We start from the raw sequence: 26,460 nt of genomic DNA, 5'->3' as shown, positions 1-26,460 counted from the left end.
GTAGAATAACCAGTCTCTCTACTTATTCCTTGGGGCTATCACTTCCTTGCCTATTTCTACCAAGCAAGAGGTCATGTTTCTTCTAAATTGTTATGGCCACTCTTGCCTTCTCAGCAGGTCATTGTGACCTCTGATTGAAAAATGAAAGAAAAAAATTCAGGAAAAAACTCTCATCCCTCAATATCTATCACTGCAGGACAGGTGGGTCAAGTACTAACATGTGAGGATTGAGCCAAGCAAGGATCATCTCCGACCTCATCATAATGGCATCCAGAGAGCCCACAGCAGCCCACTGAGTTCAGGGAAACTCAGTCATAAAGGGACATCCCATCTCTTCAGGGATCCAAAGCCATTTGTTCTCTCACCAGAGGGTTATAAGCAAAGGAAACATATTTGAGTCTGGAAGCCTGAGCATACTTTTCAGTCATGAGCAAAGCATTAATATTGATACAAATCTGGACAGGGAGACAGTCTGATGAAGGTTCCTGAAGTCTTTTCTCTGCTATGCCAGCAGCTGAGGAGAGAATCAGCCAGGTAGCAGTTCCCTATTGCTGGCTTGGAAAGTTTTCCAGTGGACTCTTCAAGCATAAACATATTGGAATGAGTCTGATCCCAGGAAAAGCACCAATGTCAGGAAACTGGAACATAAATCTTGCCTAGGGTTGAGATTCCTTGACAGTAAGATTTTTTTTTCACTAGTGATACAAGAGAATGTGAAAATTTAGCCTGATTTTGTGAGCTATGATCATAGTATTTCTCTTTCTGGAACAAACCCGGCATTGCAAAGCATTTCTGTGATTTAAGCTCATGGAAACTGAATTCACTGGGACTCTGTCTGTGGTTGCATATCATGCTCCCACAGTTGGGAGCCAGTTCAGTGGGATATGCCCCAAAGTAGGTAGGCAAAGATTGCTAGATCTTTTGGGACTGAGACAGAAATAAATCAATCAACTGCTTATACTTATAGTAAATTACATGGGAAGTTAAGTTTCTAATGTTTTACATTACAAAATTCATTCAAAGCACCTGCATGCCAAAACAAAACATAAAAACAGGTAAAGCACATCCTGGAAAGAGCCACCCTTAACTTCTAGAAGGCCAATTTAACACTATTTACAACAATGTTAGTAGCTAACATTTAACAAGGCTTTATTCTGTACTAAGCATTTTGTGTGTATTGTGTCACTCAATCATCCTGACAATTCTATGAGATAAATAGCTATATTATGCCTATCTTGTAAGTAAAACTGACAGAGAGACTAAGAAACTCTTCTAAGTTCATATAGAATATGGGTCAGAGTAAAGATCTAACCTTAGGCTGTTAAACTCCAGGGCCCATGCTATTAGCTTCTGTGAAATGCATGCTAAGGATCAGATAAAAGAAACTCTAAGAGTCCCAATTTAATTGTTGTTCCCTATTCTCTAACCCTTGAGAGTCTCAAAATCACATATGAAGGCAGGTTGTAGGAATAAAGAACAGCTGAGTTACTGGGGCCAAGGTTCCAAGTCACCAGAAGCAAGCTGTTTTTTATTCCAAATATACATGGGAAAGGTCTTCACCCTTGCAGCTCATGAGCTGGACAGATACTTAATTAAGAAGGTTGTATTGTTAAGAACAAAACATAATGGGTCCTGATGAACTGACCACACAAACTTAAGTCGGGAACACCAAGTTCTTATTGCCTTGGTTTAATCTTATGCTTTCAGTTAGGCAGGACAACTAAGCCAAAAGGTTGTCAGAGCCAAAAACCAAGGCAGCAAAAGAGTCCTAGGAAGAAAGAGGAGAAAGCAGGCTGATCCACATATACTAGGAGCATAGAAAGGTTTTCAAAGCTAAACAAAGGAACAGATGGAGATGGGCTCAAGTTTTTGAGTTTCAAAACAATATGAAATCATTCTAAGAAATAACCAAGGATGAATTGTTGCTCCTAGAATAAATAAAATAATATGAATCTAGTTTTACCTGATAAAACACCAATTCTGATTACCTGTCTTTTACTCTTCTTGACTTCAAACTTCAATCAAAAAAATTAATGACATATTCACTAATTTGTTTCATTGTTTTTTCTCATCAATTAAATTTATGCAATTTCAGTGTGTGTGTGTATGTGTGTGTGTGTGTGTGTGTAAGGCCAATGTACACCTGTAACATCTTTATTACTTTTAACTTTAATGTGAATTCAACAGGTAGCAGACTTCACATGCAGTTGGTGTGAGCCTCAATCAAAGAGCTTTATTGTGTATTCTAACAGGAAGTATATTGATAGTCCTCTTCTGTTAATGACAGTGGGGATCTTGAGAGCACACACACAGACACAACACACACAGCCTTGATGTGTGCTACCAATAATATACATTCTAAAGGGACCATTGATATTGCCTTCCATAGGAGAAAAGAGGATAAAATTTTATAGCAGGAAGTAGCTAAGATGTTCCTCTTTATAACCTGACCATAAAGAAATCCAACCAGTGGATGATAGACAACAGAGCCCCATACTCCACAGAACAACTGGGTCATTTTGACTGCTTCTAAATAGAAGTCAACAGAGCTTTATGTAAAATTATTTATACTGGCCAGAGTTCAAGAAATTCAACTTTAGTGCTGGATATTTCAAAACCTTCATAAATTAAAGAATTTTTCCTCCATCATTTGCAGCCCAATGGATCATCTTCTGATGCTTGGGGGGCAATGGGAGACATTTCTGTGTGTGGCAGATCTAGTGAGTTGCTCTCATCTATAAGAAGGACATTTCATAACTTCCAAGACTTTGTCTAAAAGGAAACTAGGAAGCAAACAAAGGTATGAGAAAAGGGACCTTTCTCAGGGACACAGACAAATATTAGAGCCAATGTTGATTTACTTAGTAAACCGAATGACCCTCTTTGTGATGGTTTTCATATAAGCATTTTTACTAACGTTACCTTAGATTATGCCATTTTCCAGCTTTACCCTTTAGCTTGCCGAGCTCCTCCTTCTGTGATCGGCTTTCCCTGAGGTGGGAGCGAGGACTTCAGAATAAACACAGTTCTTCTATCAACAGGACTTCATCTTGACTCTCTCCAGAACCATACTATGTTGTAGAAGCCAGTGTCAACTTCCACATGGTGAAGGATGCCACTGTGTCTAAGATCTGGAAAAGATATCAGGGTTATTTCCCAGGCTGCTGCTTTACTTGGCATGCAACTATCATGTTAAGAAAGGGCTAAACAGTATCTTTTTTATATCAGGACATGGGGCCACCCCCATGTCCCAGCCAAAACAATAAAAGGAGCATTTGACATGCAATAAAGTGGCTGTCACTCAGATGACCCGTCCTCCCAAGTCCCGTAAACATGTACCTGAATTTTAAGGGACAAGGGGGAGGGGACTCAACTTGAGAGAGGTTTCACTAAAATCTCTGTAAATCATTGAATCCCCAGAAGAATTGCTTTTCTTTTCTTGTAATGAATGGAACACAAATACAAAGAAGAGGAATTCTTCCCACTTCAAAGAGAATGGTAGCAACTTTAGCATAACAGGGAATGTAGAAAACATAGAAGAGCTGTGTTCTATAGCAGTGGCAGATTATGCTTTCAAAGGAACCAAGGCTTCGGCTGATGGGTCACAAGAAGTTAATGATGGATGCCTCCATGTTTCTGAGAACATGGGAGAACATGTTACCCCATGGAAACAGAGAACAGAGGCAAGCTACTTTACAAGAAACTGAAAATCTCCTGGTGGAGGATGAGGTGGTGAAGGGATCAGGTAGAAGTTATGTTCTGTTATGTTCTGTCATCCCAGCTTTAAATTCTACATTGGTGTGAGATACATATGCTTGTACAACTTGGCTTCATAATCATTCTGCATCGCTTCCAAGGACCAAGGCTTGAGACTCCTACTCTCTCCACCTCACAATAAGCTGCTGCCCAGAAGATCCTCCATGGTTCCATCAATATCCTATCTCTTCTAGGCCAGAGGAAAAATCTAATTGGTTACCTTTGAACACTTACAACAGAGCTTCTATCAGCTGTACTCCTTTTTCCTGTCGTGAAACACTGGTTCAGCACAGGTCACCAAATCATAAACCATTAGAGTTGGAAGGTAACCAAGAGATTCTCTGGCCCGTTAATTTTTTTAAACCGCTTTTCATAAAAAGTTTTTTCCAACGAAATTTTCATCAAAATATAAAATACAGTGGCTATAATACAACTTGGCATTTTGATCACAACTTTTTATTAATTTTACCCAGTAAATAAATATAGATAGTAGAATTAGGAAAAGAAAATCACTGTTTTGCAGTCCCCAATGAAGCCATGGATTTAGGAAGGAACCATGAATGGGTGCTGAAATCAAAAGATGAAAGATTGATAGGGAGCTTCACATCAACAGAGCCCAGTCATCACACCTATTATTAGTAAAAGTGGGTTAATCAGCTATGTGTGCCTTCAGAGGAGTTGTAGCAGGGAGTCCAGAGCATGAGCTTTGAAGTGCTTTTGCCTGAATAAATAAACAACTAAATAAACCCAAATCTTTAGTTTCCAGGAAATCTAATCACATCAGTTTCCAGGAACTATGGGTCATAAAAGAGTAAATCAAACAATACCACAAGGAAGCAATCAGCCAAATTCAGAATGTAGGACAGTCTACAGAACAAATGTCCTAGTTTCTCCAATTGATCAAAAGAATATGCAGTGGGCTGGATTACTGCCCAATTTTTCACTCCTTTTTCCTGTGAGAGGATTATACATTCAGGTGTATTGTTCCTCGGCTGGCCATTCTCAAAGAACAGAATATATTCCTGTCCCGTTGGTGCTGGCTGGGCCTCAAGACTTGCATTGACCAATGGCAAGTAAGCAGCAGAGACTATGCCATGTCCAAGCAAAGTTGTGTCAGCTGTGCCATCACCAGCTTTCTTGACCTTTTATTTCTGCTACAGGAACATCCTGACACAAATAGCCTGAGTCCCGGAAAAACAAGACACATGGAGAGAGGCCAAAGTACTGCCCAACTACAGACAATGCACACTGCAGTCCAGAAATTTAAAAATTTAATTCTTTGTGTTATAGCTATTGAGATTTTGTAATTTCTCACCACAATAAAGCAGGTAAATGTAATATGGAAAAATCATATGCAGAAGGAAGAATTATATAGAATTAAAAAAAAAACTGGAGAAATGTAACCATTGAAGACATTTCTTAAACCATGATTGGGCCTTAATTCAAACTATAAAATGTCACTTTAGGGATATCAGGGATATCATATCCATGACAGGATATGAAGGAAGTCATCAGTAGACAAAATTAAAGATATAAAGTGGTCAGATGAGTGGTAACTTAGAAAGTAAGGTTGAGAAAGCTTCATTCTCAATTATGTGCATGTGTGGTAGAAGGGGTTTTTATGGTGGAAGGTGTTGATCTTCCGTGGAGAGCGCAGCATGAGGTCGACAACTTTACCGCATTCACCCATCCAGCCATCTGTACACAGAAGGATATCTGGCAGTGCCTTTTCTTTCCAAGTGAAAAACAACAGGCTTCCTTTTCCTTTAAACAAAGCAAAACCTGTCTAAGGAAAACTAGGGCAGCTAATATGGGCACCGGTGCTGAAGAGCAAAGCACTCCAAAATGTAGCATCTAGGGCTTTTCAACCCAATAATCAGCTCCTCCTGTGCTCACCCTAAAGTGAAGCCCACCAGACAATCAGCCCTGTCCACTGAGGAATGACAAACAGACCAATATTGCCTTATTCTTAGGTGTGAATGGACTACGAAGAGTCACTGTACAGTTGGGGAAATCTGCAGCACCACAGAGATAAACACAGGAAAAGTGACACCAGAGAAAACAGAAATAACTAGGAAACAGAGGAGAATATATTTTTTAAAAAGAAAATCTTTCAGTTAGCATTCCTAAAGATACAGAAACAAGACAATGTTCATAAAACAAGAGCAGAATTCTATGAAAAAGGAAAAATTAGTGGTAAAGAAAGGACTGCTGGAAATTAAAATTCAATCCCAACTCCTACCCTGCTCTGTTTTTAAAAAAGAAGAAGAAACAAGAAAAGATTATGTAATGGAGTACCTCCAAGAAAGGAAAGAGAAATCTGATACTTTCTATCACTGGGAAAGTGAAGGAAACATTTGGGGAACCTAGAAGTGGGAAGAAACTGAAGTGGATAAGAGAAGAAGAGAATAGCCATTTATCTGACAGAACGGTGGAATTCTAGAGCTTAGTTTAGATCTTCAGTGTTTTATCATGTCTGGTTTTGTCACCATGTCGTTTCAGACTATATGACATGCACATGTGCAGAAGCCATTTAATGTGATGAGCCTATTCTAGAAATGTAAAACCAAAGAAGATTCAGCAGCATATGGAGTAAATCCTCAAGTATCTAATAACTCAGCCAGGCTTTTATTTCTAGAACCGAGAATCTCAAAGTCTAGTCTCTACTTTCATTGTCAGCTCTTGGTGTATATAGTTTAAGGTTAAAAACAAATTAAGAATCTCACGGGGACATAAATTAGCTAGAGAAGTTCCCATCATTTTGGTTTTGAAAGTTGAAACTAAGTGGTTTTCATATGAGGGCAACGTTTGAAATTTTTATAAAAAGAAAATGTTAGTGTGTTGATAAAAACTCCATTCATACACACTCCTCATTCATTGAGTACATATTAATTCCCTGCAGTACATTATCAAAAACTAAAGAATATCCAAAATTACTTTTACACTGGTTAAGTCTAAAAATAATGCTTATCAAAGTGTATATAGAACCCACGGCTAATGATTTGGGGAAGAAATATCCAATAATGAACTTTGAAATCACATGTCATTTCCGTTAAGCCCACACAGACACACATTTGGGTATAACATGAAAGATATTCTCAGAAAGCTCATGCTAAGTTGTTTATTACATTTGATCTAAAGACTATTTAACATTTTGATTACAGGCCATATTTCAAAAGAAATTGTTCATCTGAGCACATGCTTTGGCTGAAGGAAGCTTCAAGAAGTTGAATTGATCAATATACAAAAGAAGAGATTCCTTGAAAACAAAGTTGAGTAGATATTAACTTAAAATGATTTTGAACTTTGTCTAGGCTCTAAGTAAAAAAGAATCCATGTCGAGTAAATAATCCACATTATTAAAGAAGAGAAAGTGTATTAAAGAAGAGAAAGTCTTTTATGAATTCTAAGAAAGGGTACTGTCAAAAAAAAGTGGCTAATCTCAGAGGAAATTAGACCACGGATGCTGGGGAGTCCTGGAAAGTCTCCCAGATGCACAGGCCCCTCCAGGAGCAGCAGCTGCACAGCCAGTGTCTGTTCACAGCAGGAACCCGTGGCTCTAAGCAGCAGCCAGGAGAGGGGTGCATGCCTACAAATCCATTCAGCGTGGTTATTCACCAAACCACCCCAAAGGACTTCACCAGCCCCACACACCGACCCCACCTTCCATGGGACTGAGACAACCTAGGAGGAATTTGGAGAGCCTCTGATTTATGGTGGTGAAGCTTTCCTTTCTTTCCAAACTGCTAGAAGGAAAGAAGCCAAATGAAACACTTCTCATACACAGACTTCTAAGCCATGGGTGGCATTTGCACCTAAGTTGTATCTTCAACTTGGCATACACACAGGATACCCTTTCCTTTAAAGTATTTAAATAATTTTCTAGAAACGTCAATATGCCCAACCTGTATATTTTCTAGTATGATCTTTCTGTTATTTCCATGGAATAAATTGACAGAAGGCTGTAAGAGTGTGAGTTTAAGAATAATGTTTTAAGAGTGTGTGTTCTGCAGTCTGATTACCTATGTGTTCAATGAAAGCTCTGGCACACATGGGTTCTATGACCTTAAGAAAGTTACTTAAGCAAACTAATTTTCAATCTGCCCACCTGAAATAGAGACGAAGACAGTGTCAACCTTACGGAGTTTTTATGAGGATTGAGATAATCTCAACAAAGTTGGGATATTCATCTGCCCAGAGGTTTTATGCCTGCAATTAAAAAAAAACCCTGCAATTCAAAATAGTGAAAACAATAAATAAATGTATGTTTCATATAACTTGGAATCCAACGCAGCCTTCAGCACAAAATGATTGACAATTCAGTGGGTTGCCCCGAATCCAGGTTCTTTTCCTCTCTCCTATGCTATTCTTGGCATTGCTTTCATCCCAATGCTGCTCTCTATTTTGGTCACATAATGGCAGCCCATGGACAGCATTATGACCACCTGCGGCATTATTTCTTGTTCGTGTTTAGTAAGAAAGAGTGAGGCAAACTTTCTCAGAAGCTTTCCAGGAGACTTCCCTCATCCTGTGCTCATTCTAAAATGATCACTACAGCTTCCTGTATCACCAAAGATCACCAAGCCTAGCACAGACTCATCTTTGCAGGAGAGATGGATGAAGGGGAAGATTACTTACAGATTCTGTAAAGGTTAGTATTTATTAGCATTATTGTCTACATTATGAACACATTTGTAGATTTACAGGAAGCTTTTCTAAAGACGCAACTGGTTATTGCCACAAAGGTCTTGAAATGACAAACACATTTTATTTGTTGTGTCACTTCAGATTGATTTTAGTGACTGTCTAAAGTGGTATGTAAGAAGGATTCAGGGATTCCAACTGTGCTGGGGAGGAGAAGGAAAAATGCTTAGTTATAGGAATCAGCCTGGAATGGAAGATATGGCCTCATCGATGCCATGGGTAGGACTGAACAACTGGGTTCCGTTTCATTTACAGTCTTTGACTCTGCCACCTGTTAAACTTTAAACAATATGAAACTTCACTAATATGTCCTCAGGCTTTTCTGACTAAAACCAGAAGCACATCTTCCCCATGGAAAAATTAATTTCTGAGAGAAAGATTTCTGAGAAAGTGAGTTTTCTCAACAGTCCAATTCAACGACTATTTCCTGAGCACTAACTTATTTCCTGTGTTGTGCCAGGTGTTAAACAGGATACAGAAGACGTGTAAGACACAAACTCTACCCTTAAGACATTTCCAATCTATCTCAGAAACAAAACATGTGAGCAGTAAAGGGTTAATAGTGGAAAACACCAATGTAGAACTCAGAAATTGCTACCGCCATTTTAATTGGCCATGACTAACTTGACCAGGGAGAATCCCATAATTAAGTGCAGTGCTGTTTGGCAGAGTGGCATATGGGCTTTGCCTAAATCTGTAATAGGGACTGATGCTTTCCATGGAGCAGGCAGACAGATGGCCTGAGTTTTTCGGATTTGGGCTTCAATTTCTTCCATGTACTAATCGTAACCACTACTGTGACCTCGTATAAATATATATTCTTCCAGAAAAGGATGGATCTTGAGGCCTGATGAGGAGGTAGGTTTCTAGAGCACTAAGTGTGGTAGTGGCTTCTCCAGCTCCTGTACCATCTTCCAACACAACTCTTAGGATTCCCAGTTGAACAGCATTCATCTACCAAAGTGGCTCTGCACCCTTGGCCTTAGAGAAAATGTTATACAAAGAATATATTGTACATCACAAATTCTTACATGCTTATATCAGTTTTACCTATCTACAACTCATTTGGAGCAGCTAAGCCTGGTGACAATTTACAGGGTGATAATGACAGCAATAATCACCAGCAGTCACTTAATCCAGAGCACTGTATAGGCACGAAGAGATACGATATAAAACTGAAAAGAAAATGGGTCTGGCTTACCATACATTTATAATCTGTTAACTTAATGCAACATAGATATATAGAAAAAAATGTATAAAGGAACATAAAAGACTATTATCTCTCATCTAAGCCCCTACTGTCTCAAAGGTAGATTATGACAGTTGATTCTTTTGGCTTAATTTTGGTCCTCTCTATACACTACTGTCAGGGCCACCTTCACAAGGTACAGCTTTGGACATGTCATTTTCTTGGTGGAAAACCACTAATACCATCACCGTGTCTGTAGAAAAATTACCCTCTTGACTTTCAAGGTCCCCACTGTCACCTGAAACCTGCTTCTTTCTAGTCTTCCAATCTATTTCCACAGAGCGGCCTCTTTCACTACCCAAATGGCTCCTTTAACTAAATTCGTTTACTTAAGACTTCTGTTACCAAATATGCCAGTGACGCTCCTGCCTCCATAGCTTGCTCACGTCTGCACATAATACTCTCTGTGCCTCTACTTATATGAGTCTTGTCTTTCTTTGAAGATGAAGACTCATTTCCTGCAAAATTATTTTCCCAAGCACAACAGTTTACAGAGTCACTCCCATCCCTGAACTCCAACAACACTGGCATTTCTTAGGTGATAGGATGAGATATTATGCATCAAGTTTATGTGTCTTGCCTCCCCACCTTGGTTTCAAATTCCTTGATGTTCAGTACCTGCCTAATCCTCTGTACCCAAAGCTTAACAAACACAAAATCTTCAACAATGCTGTTCATGGCAGTATAAAGTCAGGCACAAAGTATTGAGCTGAGTAAAGACGTAATCAGTTATAACCAGAATAAACTGGAACTAATTTTTTAAAGGTTTACTAGACCGCTGACTTTTAAAATTGGATTTGGAAGAAAGGGCAGGAATGACTGAAGTGTGAGAAGGAGGAAGCAAGAAGGGCGTAGGTTAAAATGGTGGCTGTGGACACAGAAAAGAATGTGGACATGAAATGGGTGGGCCTGGGAACCTGGCCACGTTCTGATAGTGCAACAAAATCAACAAACCAGTGCAGAAGTCTGGTTGCCAGATGCCCTTCCCATTGCATATCTTCTAGGTGTAACTTGCTTAGGTCTATAGAGTTGATAATTGGGGCCAAGAAAAAGTCATCCTGTAGGCTCAAATTCTATCTTATGACCTTTAAATATTTTTTTCCATTCAATTCTTTAAAATACCATTTCCTTTCGCAAAGTAAGTTTTTCCAATGGGAAGCTTGTTGGTGAGTTTTTTGGTCCTCATTTTAACCTTGTTAAAACAATTGGACAGAACTGCAAATGTTAATTATCATTTTGCACATGTATTTATCCTCTTTTTCATGTCCTCAAAACCCTCTCTAAAGTTCCATCTTGTAAAAAAGACCCTATGACTTCTCGATCTGCAGGTTTTCAGTGGGGTAGTGTAGGTTACTGTTATGTTCTGATCAAGGGATCAGTCAGGTTCTGCTGTGGCTGCACAGCTGTGACCCAGTCAGCAAGTCCTGACCTCAGACACCTCTCATGCTCAACGCTTGAGCCTTCATCCACCTCAGTTCTCCAGAGCAGACATCTGTAGAGTGTGTACGTCAAACAGTTAGGAAAGTGTGCCAAGGAAGGTACAAATTCTCTCACTTGATATTTCTTAAATTTGTAAACTCTCTACTTCTCTACATTTCTGAGTTACCAGATATCCAAAAGGGGTACAGTTAAGTCTTCATTTAAAGTGTCTTTCTCCTTTAAACTTCACTGTTCAAAACTGCCCATCTGTTTTCTTTACGGTTACGCCATTCTCTGTGTATCCACAAGAAGACTGGCAGAACTCAAAATATGGATCTTAGAAATTATGTCTTCAGAGCCCCTGACTCATCAGAGTAATCTGTGACCCAGAAGGGGGATTCGGCCTGGTCAGTGTCACTTGGACAACTTACAGTTCTCTAATTATATTAAAAACAAAGATCGTTCCTATAACTTGACTCATGTCCCTAATGTAACTGCAGATCTGAAGAACAATTAATGAGGAACCTTCTTTAGATAGAATGTTTTGCTCCCTCCACATTTGAAACATACTCATTGAAAGAAGACAAAATAAGAATTTTGCAAGAAGTCAGAACAAGAATTTTTCATCGAAAAACAATTTTGGTAAGTTTTATCTGTGGATCAATTACATTTTAATGAGCCTGGCTGTATCTTCCCTTGAACTTATGTAATGTAAAAAATATATAACTAAACAGGATGGTCAGGCACCTGCTCTCCCACCTCAAGAATTAGCTTCCTTGAGAACAGTGTTTCTCTGCAGCAGCATTACTGACGTTTTAGGCTGGGTTTTTGCTGTGGGCTGTGCTGTGCATTGCTGGATGCTTATCCGTACCCAGTATCCCCAGCCTCTACACCCTGGATGCCACTAGCAATCCAATCCCCCTTCATGGTGCCCCCCATTATGAGAACCAAGAATGTCTCCAGACATTACCAAATTTCCCATGAGGGAAAAAATTGCTACCCTCCTCCCAGAGAACCACTAGTGTAGAACGTGGAGGTTATTCTGGGAGGTCCTTGCAGAAGTTTCTCATTAGTGTCTGTGTTCCATACCCTTTACCACCTACTCTCCCATTACTGCTGTAATTCCTATCCTGAGCTCCCCCAAAGAGGTTAACATACAGCAAACACTGCCCCTTCATAATGCCTCCTCCAGAGAAGGCTTGACAAAGAGTGGAGATCATTAAAAGATGTGAATGCCAGGGGGTAAGCCTCACTGTCAGCGGGGAGGGGGGCACCACAAAGGTGGCCTACTGCAGAAACCACTCAAGAAGTTAAATTCCTGAGTTTACAATTAATTATGTGTTGCTATATAACAAACTATCTAAAATTTAGTGGATTAAAACAATGTCAATTTATATGGGTCAGAAATTTGGTCAAGATTCAGCTGGGCAGTTCTACTCCATGTGGCACTGGCTGGGGTCGCTCATTCAGTTGTATTCCCTTGGTTTCTGAGAGGAGCTGGATATCCAAGAAGGCCTCACTCTCATGCCTGGTATACTGGTGCTCCTCCAAATGGCCCCCCTCTTTTCCCGTACAACTAGCTTGGGCTTCTACAGAGGATAATGTTCAGACCTCTAGCATGCTAGTTGACTTCCAAGAGCAAAAAAAGAAGATGGCAGACCTCTTAAACACATAGCTTAGAACTGGCATGTGGTTTTAAAAATATGTGCAGGATAGATATAGAAACAAATATAAATGTGTGACTGTGTGTGTGTGTATGCATGCATTTGTCCCTCGTCTGCAAAGGGAACCTAGTCATAATGATATTCCAGTAACAATGAGCACATCTAGCATTCAGATCTCAGTTTGTAAATACCAATTTCTGGCAAAAGGAACCAGGGCTTTTTGGAGAAATGATTAATTCCAGAGCTATAGCAGGAAAAGTACATGATCCTAAACATCTTGTATTGACAGAAAGTAAGAAAGTGTTCATGAAAAGGTAGGAGCATGTTGAAAGGACATTCAAGTCATGCTGAAGAAGTTCCCAATGGCTAGATCTGTGGCAACTTAAGCAACAAAATAATGACTACAATAAATTGTAACCCACAAAATAAAATGAATATCAACTGGTCCATATTGATATAAATAAGCGATTGAATAAATAGTCAAATGGAGAATAGGCAACTCTTACACTAGAATTACAGTTAATAAATCTAAAAACAGGAAAAATAGAAGTAGAATACCAAAATGATTGTTTAAGGCAAGAATCACTGACATATGCTCAAATTAGTGGGCAAAACTATAATGAAAAAGAGAATATGTGCATATTTTCTACAGTATGCTAGAAAATGCCTCCTCAAAAGAGAACACATTCTATCTAATCCCTGAAACCTATAAATGTTACCTTACATGGCAAAGACTTCAGAGATGTGATTAAGTTAAAGATCTTGAGATGGAGGGGTTATTTTGGATTGTGTGGGTGGGCCTTGAATAGAACCACAAGTTTCCTTACAAGAGACAAGCAGAAGGAGATTTGATGACACACAGAAGATCACGTAAAGGAGGAGGAAGAAAGCAGAGAGAGAGAGAGAGAGAGATGTTACACCACTGCCTGTGAAGGTGGAGAAATGGCTATGGGCCAAGGAATGAAAGGAATACAGCTTGAGATGCTGGACTATGTGAGGAACGGAATTCACTTCTAAAGCCTCCACAGAGAACATAGTCCTCTAACACTTTTCCTTCAGTTCAATGATATTGATCAGAATCAAATTCAAAGACTTCTGACCTCCAGTTTTGTGGGAGAATTAAGTTCTATTGTTTTACATGACCACATGTGTGCTAATTCGTTACAGTGGCCAAAGTGAACTAATACAGTCTCAGAATATTTCCCCACAATATACTTACTAATTACAGAAACAAACAAACAAACGAAAACAAACCCAGGACTTTTAAAGGGAACTTGGAACATGCCACCTTTACTATGTGATCAAGGTTAAAATGACCAGTAATACAATATCTTAACATCCTGTACCTCCTGCTATGATATACTGTAAAATCCAAAATCACCTCTGAAATTTCTTGCCAAAAATGCATAATCTTGATCTAATAATGACACATTTCACACAAAACCAAATTAACGGACATTCTACAGAATAACTGCACAATACACTGAAGGTCATAAAACAAAGAAAGACTGGAGACTGACCCAGATTGGAGAAGACCAAGAAAAAATTACAACTAAATGTGATGTGAGATCCTAGAATTGATCCTGGATGAGAAAAAAAATGACATTAGTGGATATATTCATTTTCTGTCTCTGCATAGCAAATTATTTCCAGCTTGAAGGCTCAAAACAGCAGTTATTTATAAGATTTCAGTTCCTTAGGTCAGAATTACAGCACAGTATATCTCTACACAGGGTATCACAAGACTGAAATCAAGCTGGCTTGGCTGTGTTCTTGCCTGAAGCTCTGGAAATGGATTCGCTTTCAAACTCATTCAGGTGGTTGACAGAATTCAGCTCCTTGTGGTTGTAGGACTGAGGTCCCTGTTTTCCTGCTGGCTGTCAGTTGGGTCCTCTCTCAGCTCCTAGAGGCCACCTGCATTTCGTGCCACGTGACTACTTCCAGGCATGGGGGCTTTCCATATGTCAAATTGCCTTTGTGCTTCAAATCTGAAGCCTATTGAGTTTGACCTCTAGACCCAGGCTTAAAGGACTCATGTGATTAGCTCAGTCTCACCTAGTCTCCTCTATTAAGATCAACTGATTTTGGACCTTCATTATATCTACAAATTCCTTCCATAGCAGCACTTATTTAGTGTTTGATTGGATAACTGGGAGAGAGTGTGTGTACATCAGTGGCTGGGAATCTTGGGGACCATCTTAGAATTCTGCCTACCCAAGTGAGACAACTGGTAAAATTTGAATAATGTTTATAGGTTAGCTCATAGTATTACATCAATGTTAATATTCCAGCTTACATAATGTTATATTGGTTATAGAAACTAGATGAATGTTCATGGGAATTCTATGTACTATTTTTGGCATTTTTTTGTAAATCTAAAATTATTTAAAGTAAAACGTTTTTTTAAAAAAGCAAGTCATTGCCAGGCTCAGTGGCTCACACCTGTAATCCCAGCACTTTGGAGGATGAGGTGAGAGGATCATTTGAGGGAAAGAGTTTGAGACTGTGCTGGCCAACATGGTGACACCCCCACTTCTACAAAAAATATAAAATTAGCTCTGCACGGTGGTGCATGCCTGTAGTCCCAACTACTCAGGAAGCCAAGGTGGAAGATTGCTTGAGCCCAGGAGTGTGAGATCGCAACATGCTATGATGTGCCACTGCACTCCTGGATGGCAGAACAAGAGCTCACCTTTTAAACAAACAAAAACAAAGCAAGTCACAAGACTAGCTCAGTGTCATGGAATACTATGCAGCCATAAAAAGGAATGAGATCATGTCCTTTGCAGGTACGTGGATGAAGCTGGAAGCCATCATCCTCAGAAAACTAACACAGGAACAGAAAACCAAACACCCCATGTTCTCACTCATAAGTGGGAGTTGAACAATAAGAACTCATGGACACAGAGAGCGGGACATCACACACCAGGGACTGTTGAGGGGTGGGGGGTAAGGGGAGGGAAATTAAAGGATGGGTCAATAGGTATAGCAAACCACCATGACACAATTATACCTAAGTAACAAACCTGCATGTTCTGCACATGTATCCTGTTTTTGTTTGTTTGTTTGTTTAGAATAAATAAAGAAAAAAGACTAGCTCAGTATCAAGGGGAGGAGAATTAAAGAGCATCTCTTGAAAGGAAGAGGAGCATGTTTATATAGGGAGGGAGGAATTGATGGTGACCATCCTTGAAGGCTATTATGGACACTATGAGTAAGAAAACAAATATGACCAATTTCTGTCTCATAGAACTTGTAATCTGGTGGGTGAGAGGATGTTGATTCAGCAGATACTTGTCATGTATCTCCTATAGAGGAGGCACTATGATAACAACTGGAGATACAACAGTGACTACAATACCCACAATTACATTCTACTTTAATAGAAGAGAAGCACCAGTACCCAGGTGACGATAGCTCAACGTGTGACAGCTGTTCTGGTCAGATAAGCACAGGGGACCAAGATAGCAAACAACATGCAGAGAGCACTTCTAATTGTGCTGATCAGAAAGAGTTTCAATCATGGTTTAATGGACAAACATGAAGATGTGCTTCTTTCCTGCTTCTGCTCCAATATTTGAAAATGTTTCAACAAATGAAAACCAAAAGAAGTTATCTGTTCAATTAACTACTGTATCTTCTCATTTTGTGGGACTACATTTTTTGTTTAATTTGCTTACAGAGTAGGTTTTTACGTAAATGCACCTTTTCCTACTAATACAGTTTTTAAACTGGAGTCATATATATAATTCTAGACATCTCTCATACTTCTTATTTGTCCAAGAATCTGAAATTTAATTGGAAATGCGTTTCACTCATTTTCTAACATTTTTCAGAATTTTTGGTAAGCCAGTGTTTATAAGCTTATAAGAGATGCTCTCTCTCTCTTGCTCTCTCCACATATATATATATATATACAGAGAGAGAGACAGCAAGCATGTATGTATACGTGCTCAAATATTTGAAAATGTTTTATAAGCTTATAAGAGATGTTCCTATAAGCCTATAACATATCTCATGTATTATATATATATGAGGAGAGAGATATAGAGTCACATATATGGGGGCATGTGATATAGAAACATAAATATATATATGGGGAAAGTTCTTATTTTATATAATTAATATTATTTTTATAGAGATAAAGAGTTCTTATTTTACATGGATGCGTCTTGTAAATCTACTTCCACTTTGTTCAGGAAATTAAAGGTAATAACTCTGACAACTGTCAGAGTCCTCTTTCTCCCCCCATCTGGGCCTATTCTAGATCTGAGAGCTTTTTTTGCCGAGCTAATAAACCTTCCCCCAGAAATGCACCCACACAGAGACCCACCAAGCTACTCATTTCACCTCATGTCACCCAGGTTGTGTGAGAGTAGTTGCATAAAACGTCGAGTTTGGATCGTTGTCATCTCTCCGTGGTTTGTCAGTGAGTTCAGCTAACGATTCACTTAGCAAGCCTTGAGCACCACCTCTGGCTTGCATGCTGGGCTCACATCCTTTCCCTGGAGTTTTCCCGGACTCCGGAAAGTAAAGCTAGAGAATGAGACAAGACGTTTGGCACTCAGCATGTGGGAAACGTGGTCTTGGAGGTGGGAGCCCAAGTCACTGGCTACTTTGGCTCTGTCCTGTTTCTGAGAATGGAGGCTTTAGTCTGATGTGGCCTCAGACCTCTCCCATTCCACGTGTGGACTTGTGAGTCACGGCATTTCTGTCCTTCCCTGTGGCCTGTGTCAATGCCATTGCAAGCACATTTGGCTACGTAAAGAGGCAATCCAAGATAGGAAAAGAAAGTTCATTTTTCTACCTCTAGAGATAGTGATTCTTTTTTTTTTTGGAGACGGAGTTTCCCTCTTGTTACCCAGGCTGGAGTGCAATGGCACGATCTCAGCTCACCACAACCTCCGCCTCCTGGGTTCAGGCAATTCTCCTGCCTCAGCCTCCCGAGTAGCTGGGATTACAGGCACGTGCCACCATGCCCAGCTAATTTTTTTGTATTTTTAGTAGAGACGGGGTTTCACCATGTTGACCAGGATGGTCTCAATCTCTTGACCTCGTGATCCACCCGCCTCGGTCTCCCAAAGTGCTGGGATTACAGGCTTGAGCCACTGGGCCCGGCCCGATAGTGATTCTTTAATTGTCCTCCCAAAATGGAAGCTATAATTTTCTTGACCCTCTCCAAGAAAAGAACACAATAATGTTCATCAGGATTATATTTCAAAGCTTCTGTTAGCAACAGCCAGAAGGTTTCTGTAAAATCTAAGAACATAAATCCAGGATTGTCAGGGCGAATGCATGTTAACACATGTTGCCACATCTCATACCAAGAGATGCTATAGAGATCCTAACTGTTGTGGGTTCCCAAAGAAGTAAGAGGGGTGGAAAGAAACGCATTTCCCGGTGGCAGTTTGACATTAATTTCTTTTCTTTCAATATCCAAGTTTCGTCTTCAGAAGCTGAGACTCCTGTTTTATGGTGAGTACTCGTGCAAAGTTCTAGTCGAGAGGAAGGGGTGTGGATGATGGGATGCAAAGCAGGAAAACACTGTTCCCCCAATCTACATGGTCAGGAGCCAAAGAAACCAACTGGAGTTGAACAGAATGTCATGTGGTTAATCTGCAAAGAACGAGAAAAGGAGGAGGCACAGGGAGGGATGTGGTAAAGTGTTTTCAGCCTGTTAGGAGAAGAAAGAGAAGGGAACATGAGAATGGCATCACCCTATTTCACAAGGCAGAGGTGAGGGCACTGTCCTTGTGGAGGCCATTGAACTAAAATGGCCAGGGACCAACCATTCATCACCACCTGAAGGCCAAGTAAGTTTTCTTCTCTAAGAAAGAGCAAGAAGCAAAGTCCAAGACCCAGCCTGATGCTGGAGCAGAACAGTCCCCCATCACACCATCACACCCTCCTTGCTCCTTCCCTAATGGAACTTCCTCTGTAACCACAGCAGCAAGACCCTTTCTACTTTATTTACTTTAGGTTTTCCCCCTTAGGACTGGGAGCATGTGACATAGAGCCAATATGCCTGAGAACTATGCCACAGCCCAGAGTGGCATTTGAACACCCTTTCATTTCTTTCCCTGTGTTTCAAGGGACAAGGAGTGGTAGCTATTTATTAAAGATCTGCCCCACCTAGAGATTAATTCAAGATTGCTTGTGGGGGCGAAATCATGGTATGAATGACCACTAGTTATCTCCCTAATGACTGAGCAAGTCCTATTTTTTTCTGAAGATTGGACACAGGTTTTGGTATCCACATTTGTACAACATGAGTCTATAATTCTGTGTGCATGTCTGTGTGTGGAGAGAGAGAGAGAAAAAAAAAGGATGAGGAGATAAAGGACAGAAGAAAGAGGAGGAGGAGAGGTAGGAAAATAAAAAGACAGGAGGAAAAAGATTTTTACCACAGAGAAGGAGAGAGAAGGAAAGATGTTCAAAAGATGGGAAAAAGGACAGGTAAGAATGGGAGTAATCAGAACAAAGGGAGAAAGAGGGGAACATGGAAGAATGGGGAGGCAAAAATCTTTCACGTTGCAAAGGAGTGACTTTCCTGTTCTGTGCTTCTAACCCTAAGGTCTTAACGAATGAGAAAAAAGCGCTGCTTCTTGTGAAAAATGGAGGTGACTTTGGGAGGCCGAGGTGGCTGGATCACGAGGTCAGGAGATTGAGACCATCCTGGTCAACATGGTGAAACCCCGTCTGTACTAAAAATACAAAAAATTAGCTGGGCATGGTGGCGCGTGCCTGTAATCCCAGCTACTCGGGAGGCTGAGGCAGGAGAATTGCCTGAACCCAGGAGGTGGAGGTTGCGGTGAGACGAGATAGTGCCATTGCACTCCAGCCTGGGTAACAAGAGCGAAACTCTGTCAAAAAAAAAAAAAAAAAAAAGAAAGAAAGAAAGAAAGAAAGAAAGAAAGAAAGAAAGAAAGAAAGAAAGAAAGAAAGAAAGAATAAAAAAGAAAAATTGAGGTGAGTAAATTCTGTTATCTGGGTAGTGTCTGAGCTCTTTCTAGTGCCTGCCCCTACCTCTTGGCATCAACGTATCAGTCTGGGTTCATCCTGCCTGTGGCTTCCAGAGCCTTCCAAGGAAATGTGCCCTTGGATCTGCTTCACTTGGATGTGCTCTCTCTTTCCCTTTCCTCCTGATCAAATTTGCCTATTCCAGTTCCCATTCCTCCAAATCTCTCCTTTTTTGTACTTGTTTTCTCTAGTGTGTGAAATAAATGCATTAGTGCAAAGTATTTGCATTCCTTTGCCTGTAATACTTTAACCTCCTAAAGTGATACTGGAAGACATATTTTTGAATGAGTGTTGGGGGAAACATGTCTAGTGGAGTCGCTTCTGCTCCACTAATCCCACCACGTAAGCCTGTCCTGCATACTGTCCACCTTGTTTAAAAGTTCAGGGCATTCTGGGCACAATGGCTCATTTCCACAATCCCAGCACTTTGGGAGGCCAAGGTGGGTGGATCAATTGAGGTCAAAAGTTCAAGACCAGCCTGGCCAACATGGTAAAACCCTGTCTCCACTAAAAATACAAAACCTAGCTGGGCAGTGGTGGTGTGCGCCTGTAGTCCCATCTATTTGTAAAGTTGAGGCATGAGAATAATTTGAACCTGGAAGGCAGAAGTTGCAGTGAGTGAAGCTTGCACCACTGTACTCCCGTCTGAGCAACAGAGCCTAGTCAACTGAGATGTTGAAAGAAACATTCAGGGGGTGGGGAGTTGGGGAGAGATAGCATGGGGAGAAATGCCAGATATAGGTGATGGGGCGGAAGGCAGCAAATCACACTGCCGTGTGTGTACCTATGCAACAATCTTGCATGTTCTTCGCATGTACCCCAAAACCTAAAATGCAATAAAAAAGAAAGAAACATTCAGGGCCACTCATGTTCAGAAAATGGCATGGCATGTCTGTATAGAGCAACTATTTAAGCATCTTATGAAAGCAGTAATTCATGAAACTTTAAACCCTAGTATTGTTATTCTGGGATAGGAAGAAGAAATTCTATTGTATCCCATGCCTGAGAAAACTTTTAGATCGCAATGTACGAGCCTCTGTGGTGGGGTTTTTATTTTCCCTTACTGCTGTTTGAAATGGAAATATGTACCTTTTTTCTGAATCTCTTCGTATTCCTTTCAAACACATACACTAGTACTGGTAGCACTAGATCAAGAAGGAAGAGGAGTGAGATTGACATCCTGACCTCCTAAAGATCACTCATACTATAATCAAGATGAGCAATTTTTTTTTTAGGCCCATTGCACCTCAAGAATTCCAGAAATTAGAAGGGTTCAATATATAAGGAAGTCTCCCATGCACAGAAGCAAATGCAAGGAGACTATCCTAATCTTGGGGAACGAGTTTGAAAATGAATATGGAGGCAAGAGTGTGCATTTTCCCACTCGACTTCTTTGCCAATTGAGAATCCATGGTGAACAGCTATGAGAAGAGGCTGAAGATCTGCACAGTCTGTCAAGCCTGAACCTGGCTTTTAATCTCAAACTCTTTAGGTCCATTATCTGGAGTATGAAACCTACTCATGAATGCAGCATTGAGCCATGTGGGATCAGCAAGTTTCATATCTATAAAGCCTTTAAAACACAACGTGCCAAAGCTTTGGCATGGAAGTCAGTGGTGAAATATCAAACTCAGATGAGATATGAGAGAGTGCAAGCTTTCCAAGGGCAGGAGTTGTGAAGACTTCATGCCAAAGCCCTGTCTTGTGGTGCTATCCAGCCTAATGTCTTGGTATAAACTAGCATCTATCAAATCCTCTTTGTTTTGACATGGAGTCTCACTCTGTCACCCAGGCTAGAGTGTAGTGGTGCTATCTCAGCTCACTGCAACCTCTGCCTCCCAGGTTCAAGAGATTTTCTTGCCTCAGTAGCCCAAGTAGCTGGGACTACAGGCACCCACCACCATGCCAGGCTAATTTTTGTATTTTTAGTAAACACGGGGTTTCACCACGTTGGCTGAGCTGGTCTTGAACTCCTGATTTCAAGTGATCCAGGTGCCTCAGCCTCCCAACATGCTGGGATTACAGGCATAAGCCACCATGCCTGGCCCCTGTTTGTTTCCTTAAATCATGATTGTACTTCTAACCCAAAGAGATGGATCAAACACATGCTCACACCATGTAATTGGGATAGTCACACAAAGTTGACCAATGTTCATTTCTCTTCTGCTAGAGAAGCATTCAGCATATCAGACTGCTTTCTGGAGAATGCCATGCTTAATTAATCAGAAAATCATAAAAAAGTTGAAGAAAAAAACAAGAAAAAAAAAAGCTCAATTGCTTATGGACACACTTCCAATTCTGTAACGATTAGCCCACTATGTTTCAGAAAATTTTCTAAGCCAACCTTAGACACAAACCTGCCAGAAGGCAGGCCTTGACACAAACTGAACTTGAACATATGGTATATTAGTAGTGTGCTCTGTTTCAGGAATGTGTAAGATAATAGGCCCTGATAATTAAAACAGTACATTTGTTTATAAGCATAACTTGATCTGGGGCATATTGTTAGAAATTTTAGCAAGCATGATGTTTCTTTCAGGGCTAATTATTCATCTGAACTTCAAATATATTCCAAGTTATTTCTTTCACTAAATGAGTAGAGCACAATAAATGCTTTCCATTGGGTGACCAGTGGAAAGGTTCAAAGTTCTGGATCATTTTGACCTGCGTATGTGGAGACCTAGATACTAAACATACACTATTTCACTAGAGACATAGTCTTTCTGTTTCAGTGGTGACTATGTCATGTCTGAAGACTGCAGTCTGAATGGATTTGAAAATTTTAGAGGAATTTTGAAATTTTTTGACAAATTTTCTGTCTCCTACGAATGAACAGGATCATCCTGCATATGTTTACCCAGATACTTAGAGTCTGCTCAGTAACTGAGTAAATTTACATTTCAACATATCTACCCAGATCAGTAGAAGAAATGATTGGGTCTATCTTTCAAGACGTGGTTTTGCCCATTCTCTACCATCTAATCTTTTACCATTGTTCATACTAAATGTGTAAGCATAAAGAAATGTCATTTCAATACCTGACCTGAAGTCAATGTCTCTGAGTATGCATCTGTGAATTAGCCAATGGAGGAAAAGCACTGCAAAAGGCATCAATTACCCTTGTATGGTGTGATTCTAACTGGTGGAATAGCTACAGGTGTTCTTCAGAATAAGTTGCCCACAAAAAGCAAAGCAGAGAGGACAATAACTGTTTCAAAAATTAGTAAACATTCTTTGGAAAACTGTCAGGAGGCCTGGGGAGAAGGCAAGCTTCCTGTTCGTTTGGAATCCTTCATTCTAGAAACACCATGGGCCTTCAGCATAGATAAAGGACTCAAATCATTCTAATAAAGAAGAATATGAAAAGAAAATGAGTTTTAAATCACAGTTTGAAAGATGAACATCTGTAATTTAGTTTTCAATTACCACTTGGTGTGCAATGACATTGCTTTAACATAGATGCACCTAACAGCCTTGACTTGAGATTATCTCGGAATAAGATAACCTGATCATGGGGTCATCTGATCCCCAGTCTATAACTGGGCTTAGCAGTCTTGAGTAACAATGTATCCTGGAATATATCCTAATCATTTCTCACTTACTGAACAGAGATGCTTCTTATACTCCAAATTCATTAAAATATTCAAAGCTAAAAGATAATCTAGTCTTCAATCTGTGGATGCTCGGATTACAAAGGAGTGTTTCCTGTCATTCTTCTATTTGCTATCATGTATAAATTATTTAATACCTGGATAGTCATTTAAGAACCTGTTTAATTCATTTAAAAAACCTGTTGTGCTTTCACTGGGCTCAAAATAAGGTACCAAGTGTAGAACTACTCACCTACCTGTGCAGACAGATACCTACATCTCTAAATGCATTGGGGAAAACTGATTTTCTGCCACATAGCAAAAAATCACCAGAGAAATACAACATAAAGCAAATATTTACCCCTGCAGGGGAGAATGGAGCTCGGTCTTATAATGAACATCAGCAAAATCCATGGTTTAAATTACAGACTAACGAAGGGTTCAAGAGCTCAGAATTAAGTTATTCTGTTTAAAATCAATCACAGAGACTGTCATTCTGCTTATTGCTTTGACTCTCTAATATAAATTTAAATGCAGATTTTATGTACAAGTAGAAAGTATCAAGAGATCTGCTCTTTTTCAGGCCTGTGTGGACTGGCGGGGTAGGGGTATAAGGAGTTGGAGACAAACGTTTAAGACATTAATGTAATTAGAATGACGAATGCATTTTTCCAGAAAAACATTCAAATCTTTATTTTTAAAAATCCCACAAATCCATAATTAAATTATTATCTGAAGAAAAATCATAGGGAGCAAAAGTAGGGCACATTTAAAAGGCATTAGATTCATTAATACCAGAGCCATTCTGGAGACACCATGCAGGAATTCTGGAGTTACTCCACATCTTCTTTTTAGTGGTGTCAGAACTGGGGAGAAGGGTCCGAGCAGAGTGTTGCATTTGCCAGTGTATTCGGATCAAGGTTATGAGGCGGAGCCCTTTTCCTTTGTCAGTGGGTTTCATGTTGGGCCACCACTCCAGCACTGAGCAGCTCCTCAATGGCCCTGTCGTCATACCTCAGGACCTCCTTCAGGATGTGCGTTGTGTGCTGCCCAAGCAGGGGAGGTGGCCTGGCCTCTGACATCTTGAACTTACTGTATCTAACAGCTGGACCTGCCAGAGGAGAAGGAAAGCAGGAAGCCTGTTAATGACTAACCCTAGGAAATTAATTACCTAAGCGGCCTGGGGTGTTTGCCATGAATGCCAAAAATATCAATGAGTGTCAGTCACACCCTGGCAGACACACCATCATTCTGGAAATAAACGTGTTTTCACATGTGGCTTTTCTTGACTCAGTTTCATCCAATGTGCAGTGCTCATCTGACTCGTTCAGCACCATGCAGTGGGGCTGCATGTATGAAGCTAATATGTGCCAGGCCTGTTTGGAAGCTGGTGTTCCCATCATGTAGACTCAGAGGTAAGGAACTCAACTGAGTGAACTTTCTGGGTAGAAAAGAACAGTGACCACAGAAAGGTAGTGTCTCTCTGAAGCTGGAAATTTGATCCCAGGTGAAAGCAATCCAGAAGTTGACTACTCAGCGTCTATTGTATAGTTCCAAGGTTTAGTTCTACTCACTGCAGATGTCACTGAAACCTCGGCTAGACCCTAGTTCAAGCTTTTGCTGGCAGAGGAGGTTATGTGTGTAGGCTTCACTGTCAGAGAACCTTGGCTTTGCTCTCAGCTCTTATGCTCTCTAGAAGAACTGTCTTGGATGAATCACTGAACTTCTTTGAGCCTCATGTTTTACAAAGGAAACCGCCTGTGATAATGTTTATCACATAGACTTGAGGTAAGGATTTAATTGCGATGATAGACAGAAAGCACTAAGCATTCCCTAACCCATGACAATGCCCAAAAACTTGTCGGTTACTATGATTACAAAAGCTGCCACAACATCTTTCTTGAAGCTTACAGTGGAAGGAGAAAGGGGTGCTGGGCACTAAGTTCATCTAGACAGAATTGAGCAATGCTTTTAATAACTGTTGGAAATAGATTTTATTATCCCCATTCTTTCCATGAGGACATGAAAGCTCCCAAAACCTAAGGTTTTGCTCAAGGCCACATAACTAATCACAGGGCCTGGATGAAAATCTGTGTCCATTGGAAGTGTCTCACTGTTTCACATTAAAGGCCATGCACTTTCCATAACATCAGCAGCCTCTTCTGACTTCTCACTCTTCCATGGAGAAGCTGGACACTAGGGAACATGTTGTTTCAACTAATTTTACCTTTGTTATCACATTGGGTAAGCAGTATTTATGTTGGCTGTCCTTTCTGTCTCATTCGATTCAGCTTCCGGAGAACAAATGAGAGAGTAGTCACAGGAAGATTTTATAAAACAGGACATTTCTCTCTCAAAACTTTTTTTCTGGCTTTCTCTTGATTTGAGGAGCCCATAGGAAGAACAAATAAAACCAAAGCATGAGTGGGTAAAAGAATGTCCATCAGTAAGGCAGCAAATGAGCTTCGAATTCTCTGGAGAATTTCATTAATAAAAGTTCTTTTGTACATGCCATTGTTGACAGTCATGGAGGACATGGGTCTCCTAACACCATCAAGATGCACCTTTGTGTAACACATTCAATCCACTACAGAGAGATGACTTTCAACTTATGGCTAAAGTGTTCCCTTCTCTGAAGCTTAGTGGCATTCATTGTTTCCTTCTCACATTTCTTTTAAATGCCTCAGTGCATGACTACCTTTGCAAGGGTCTGTCCCTTACTGAAAAGTAAGGGAGAAATCAACCATAGCACACAGTGGGAGGCAAGGTTCACAGCTCTCCCAAGAATGCCAATAATGTGATGGTTTAGGGATCTGAACCTTACTCATTGCTCTCTCCAACTCTGTTCCATTTTGACACTAATGAAAAACAGTTTTAATCTAAAACCCATCTTTCAAAAGAAGAACTCCATTGAGGCAATCTATGCTTCCTGAAGTCAATGTCATGTGACTTTAGCCCACGTGAATTACCTGAAACCAGACGACGGCATGGAAAATAGTCATTTGACTATATCAGGAACCTGGGTTGGAATACGGCTCCTGCAGCCACTGCTGCCGGT

At 40.2% G+C, this 26,460-nt stretch overlaps 1 protein-coding gene across 5 annotated transcripts in view; it reads right to left on the bottom strand.

The window, feature by feature from the left end:
• Nucleotides 1-1,968: 1,968 nt before the first annotated feature.
• The window catches only part of SUGCT (succinyl-CoA:glutarate-CoA transferase), a 723,305-nt gene continuing 698,813 nt past the window's right edge, over nt 1,969-26,460 (bottom strand). For 3 of the 5 annotated variants that reach the window (XM_054237011.2, XM_002751352.7, XM_035253226.3), the window contains one exon: nt 24,069-24,513. In XM_054237011.2, the coding sequence (XP_054092986.2) occupies nt 24,350-24,513 (164 nt within the window). In that variant the 3' untranslated portion in view covers nt 24,069-24,349. Of the gene's footprint in view, nt 3,132-24,068; nt 24,514-26,460 lie in introns of those variants that run through there. The other 2 variants (XM_054237014.2, XM_054237016.2) reach the window with 2 other exon arrangements.

This window comes from Callithrix jacchus, chromosome 11 (assembly GCF_049354715.1).
Source record: "Callithrix jacchus isolate 240 chromosome 11, calJac240_pri, whole genome shotgun sequence".
Classification (NCBI taxonomy): domain Eukaryota; kingdom Metazoa; phylum Chordata; class Mammalia; order Primates; family Cebidae; genus Callithrix; species Callithrix jacchus.
The sequence above is the reverse complement of the archived record's forward strand: the minus strand, read 5'-3'. Positions and strand labels throughout refer to the sequence as shown.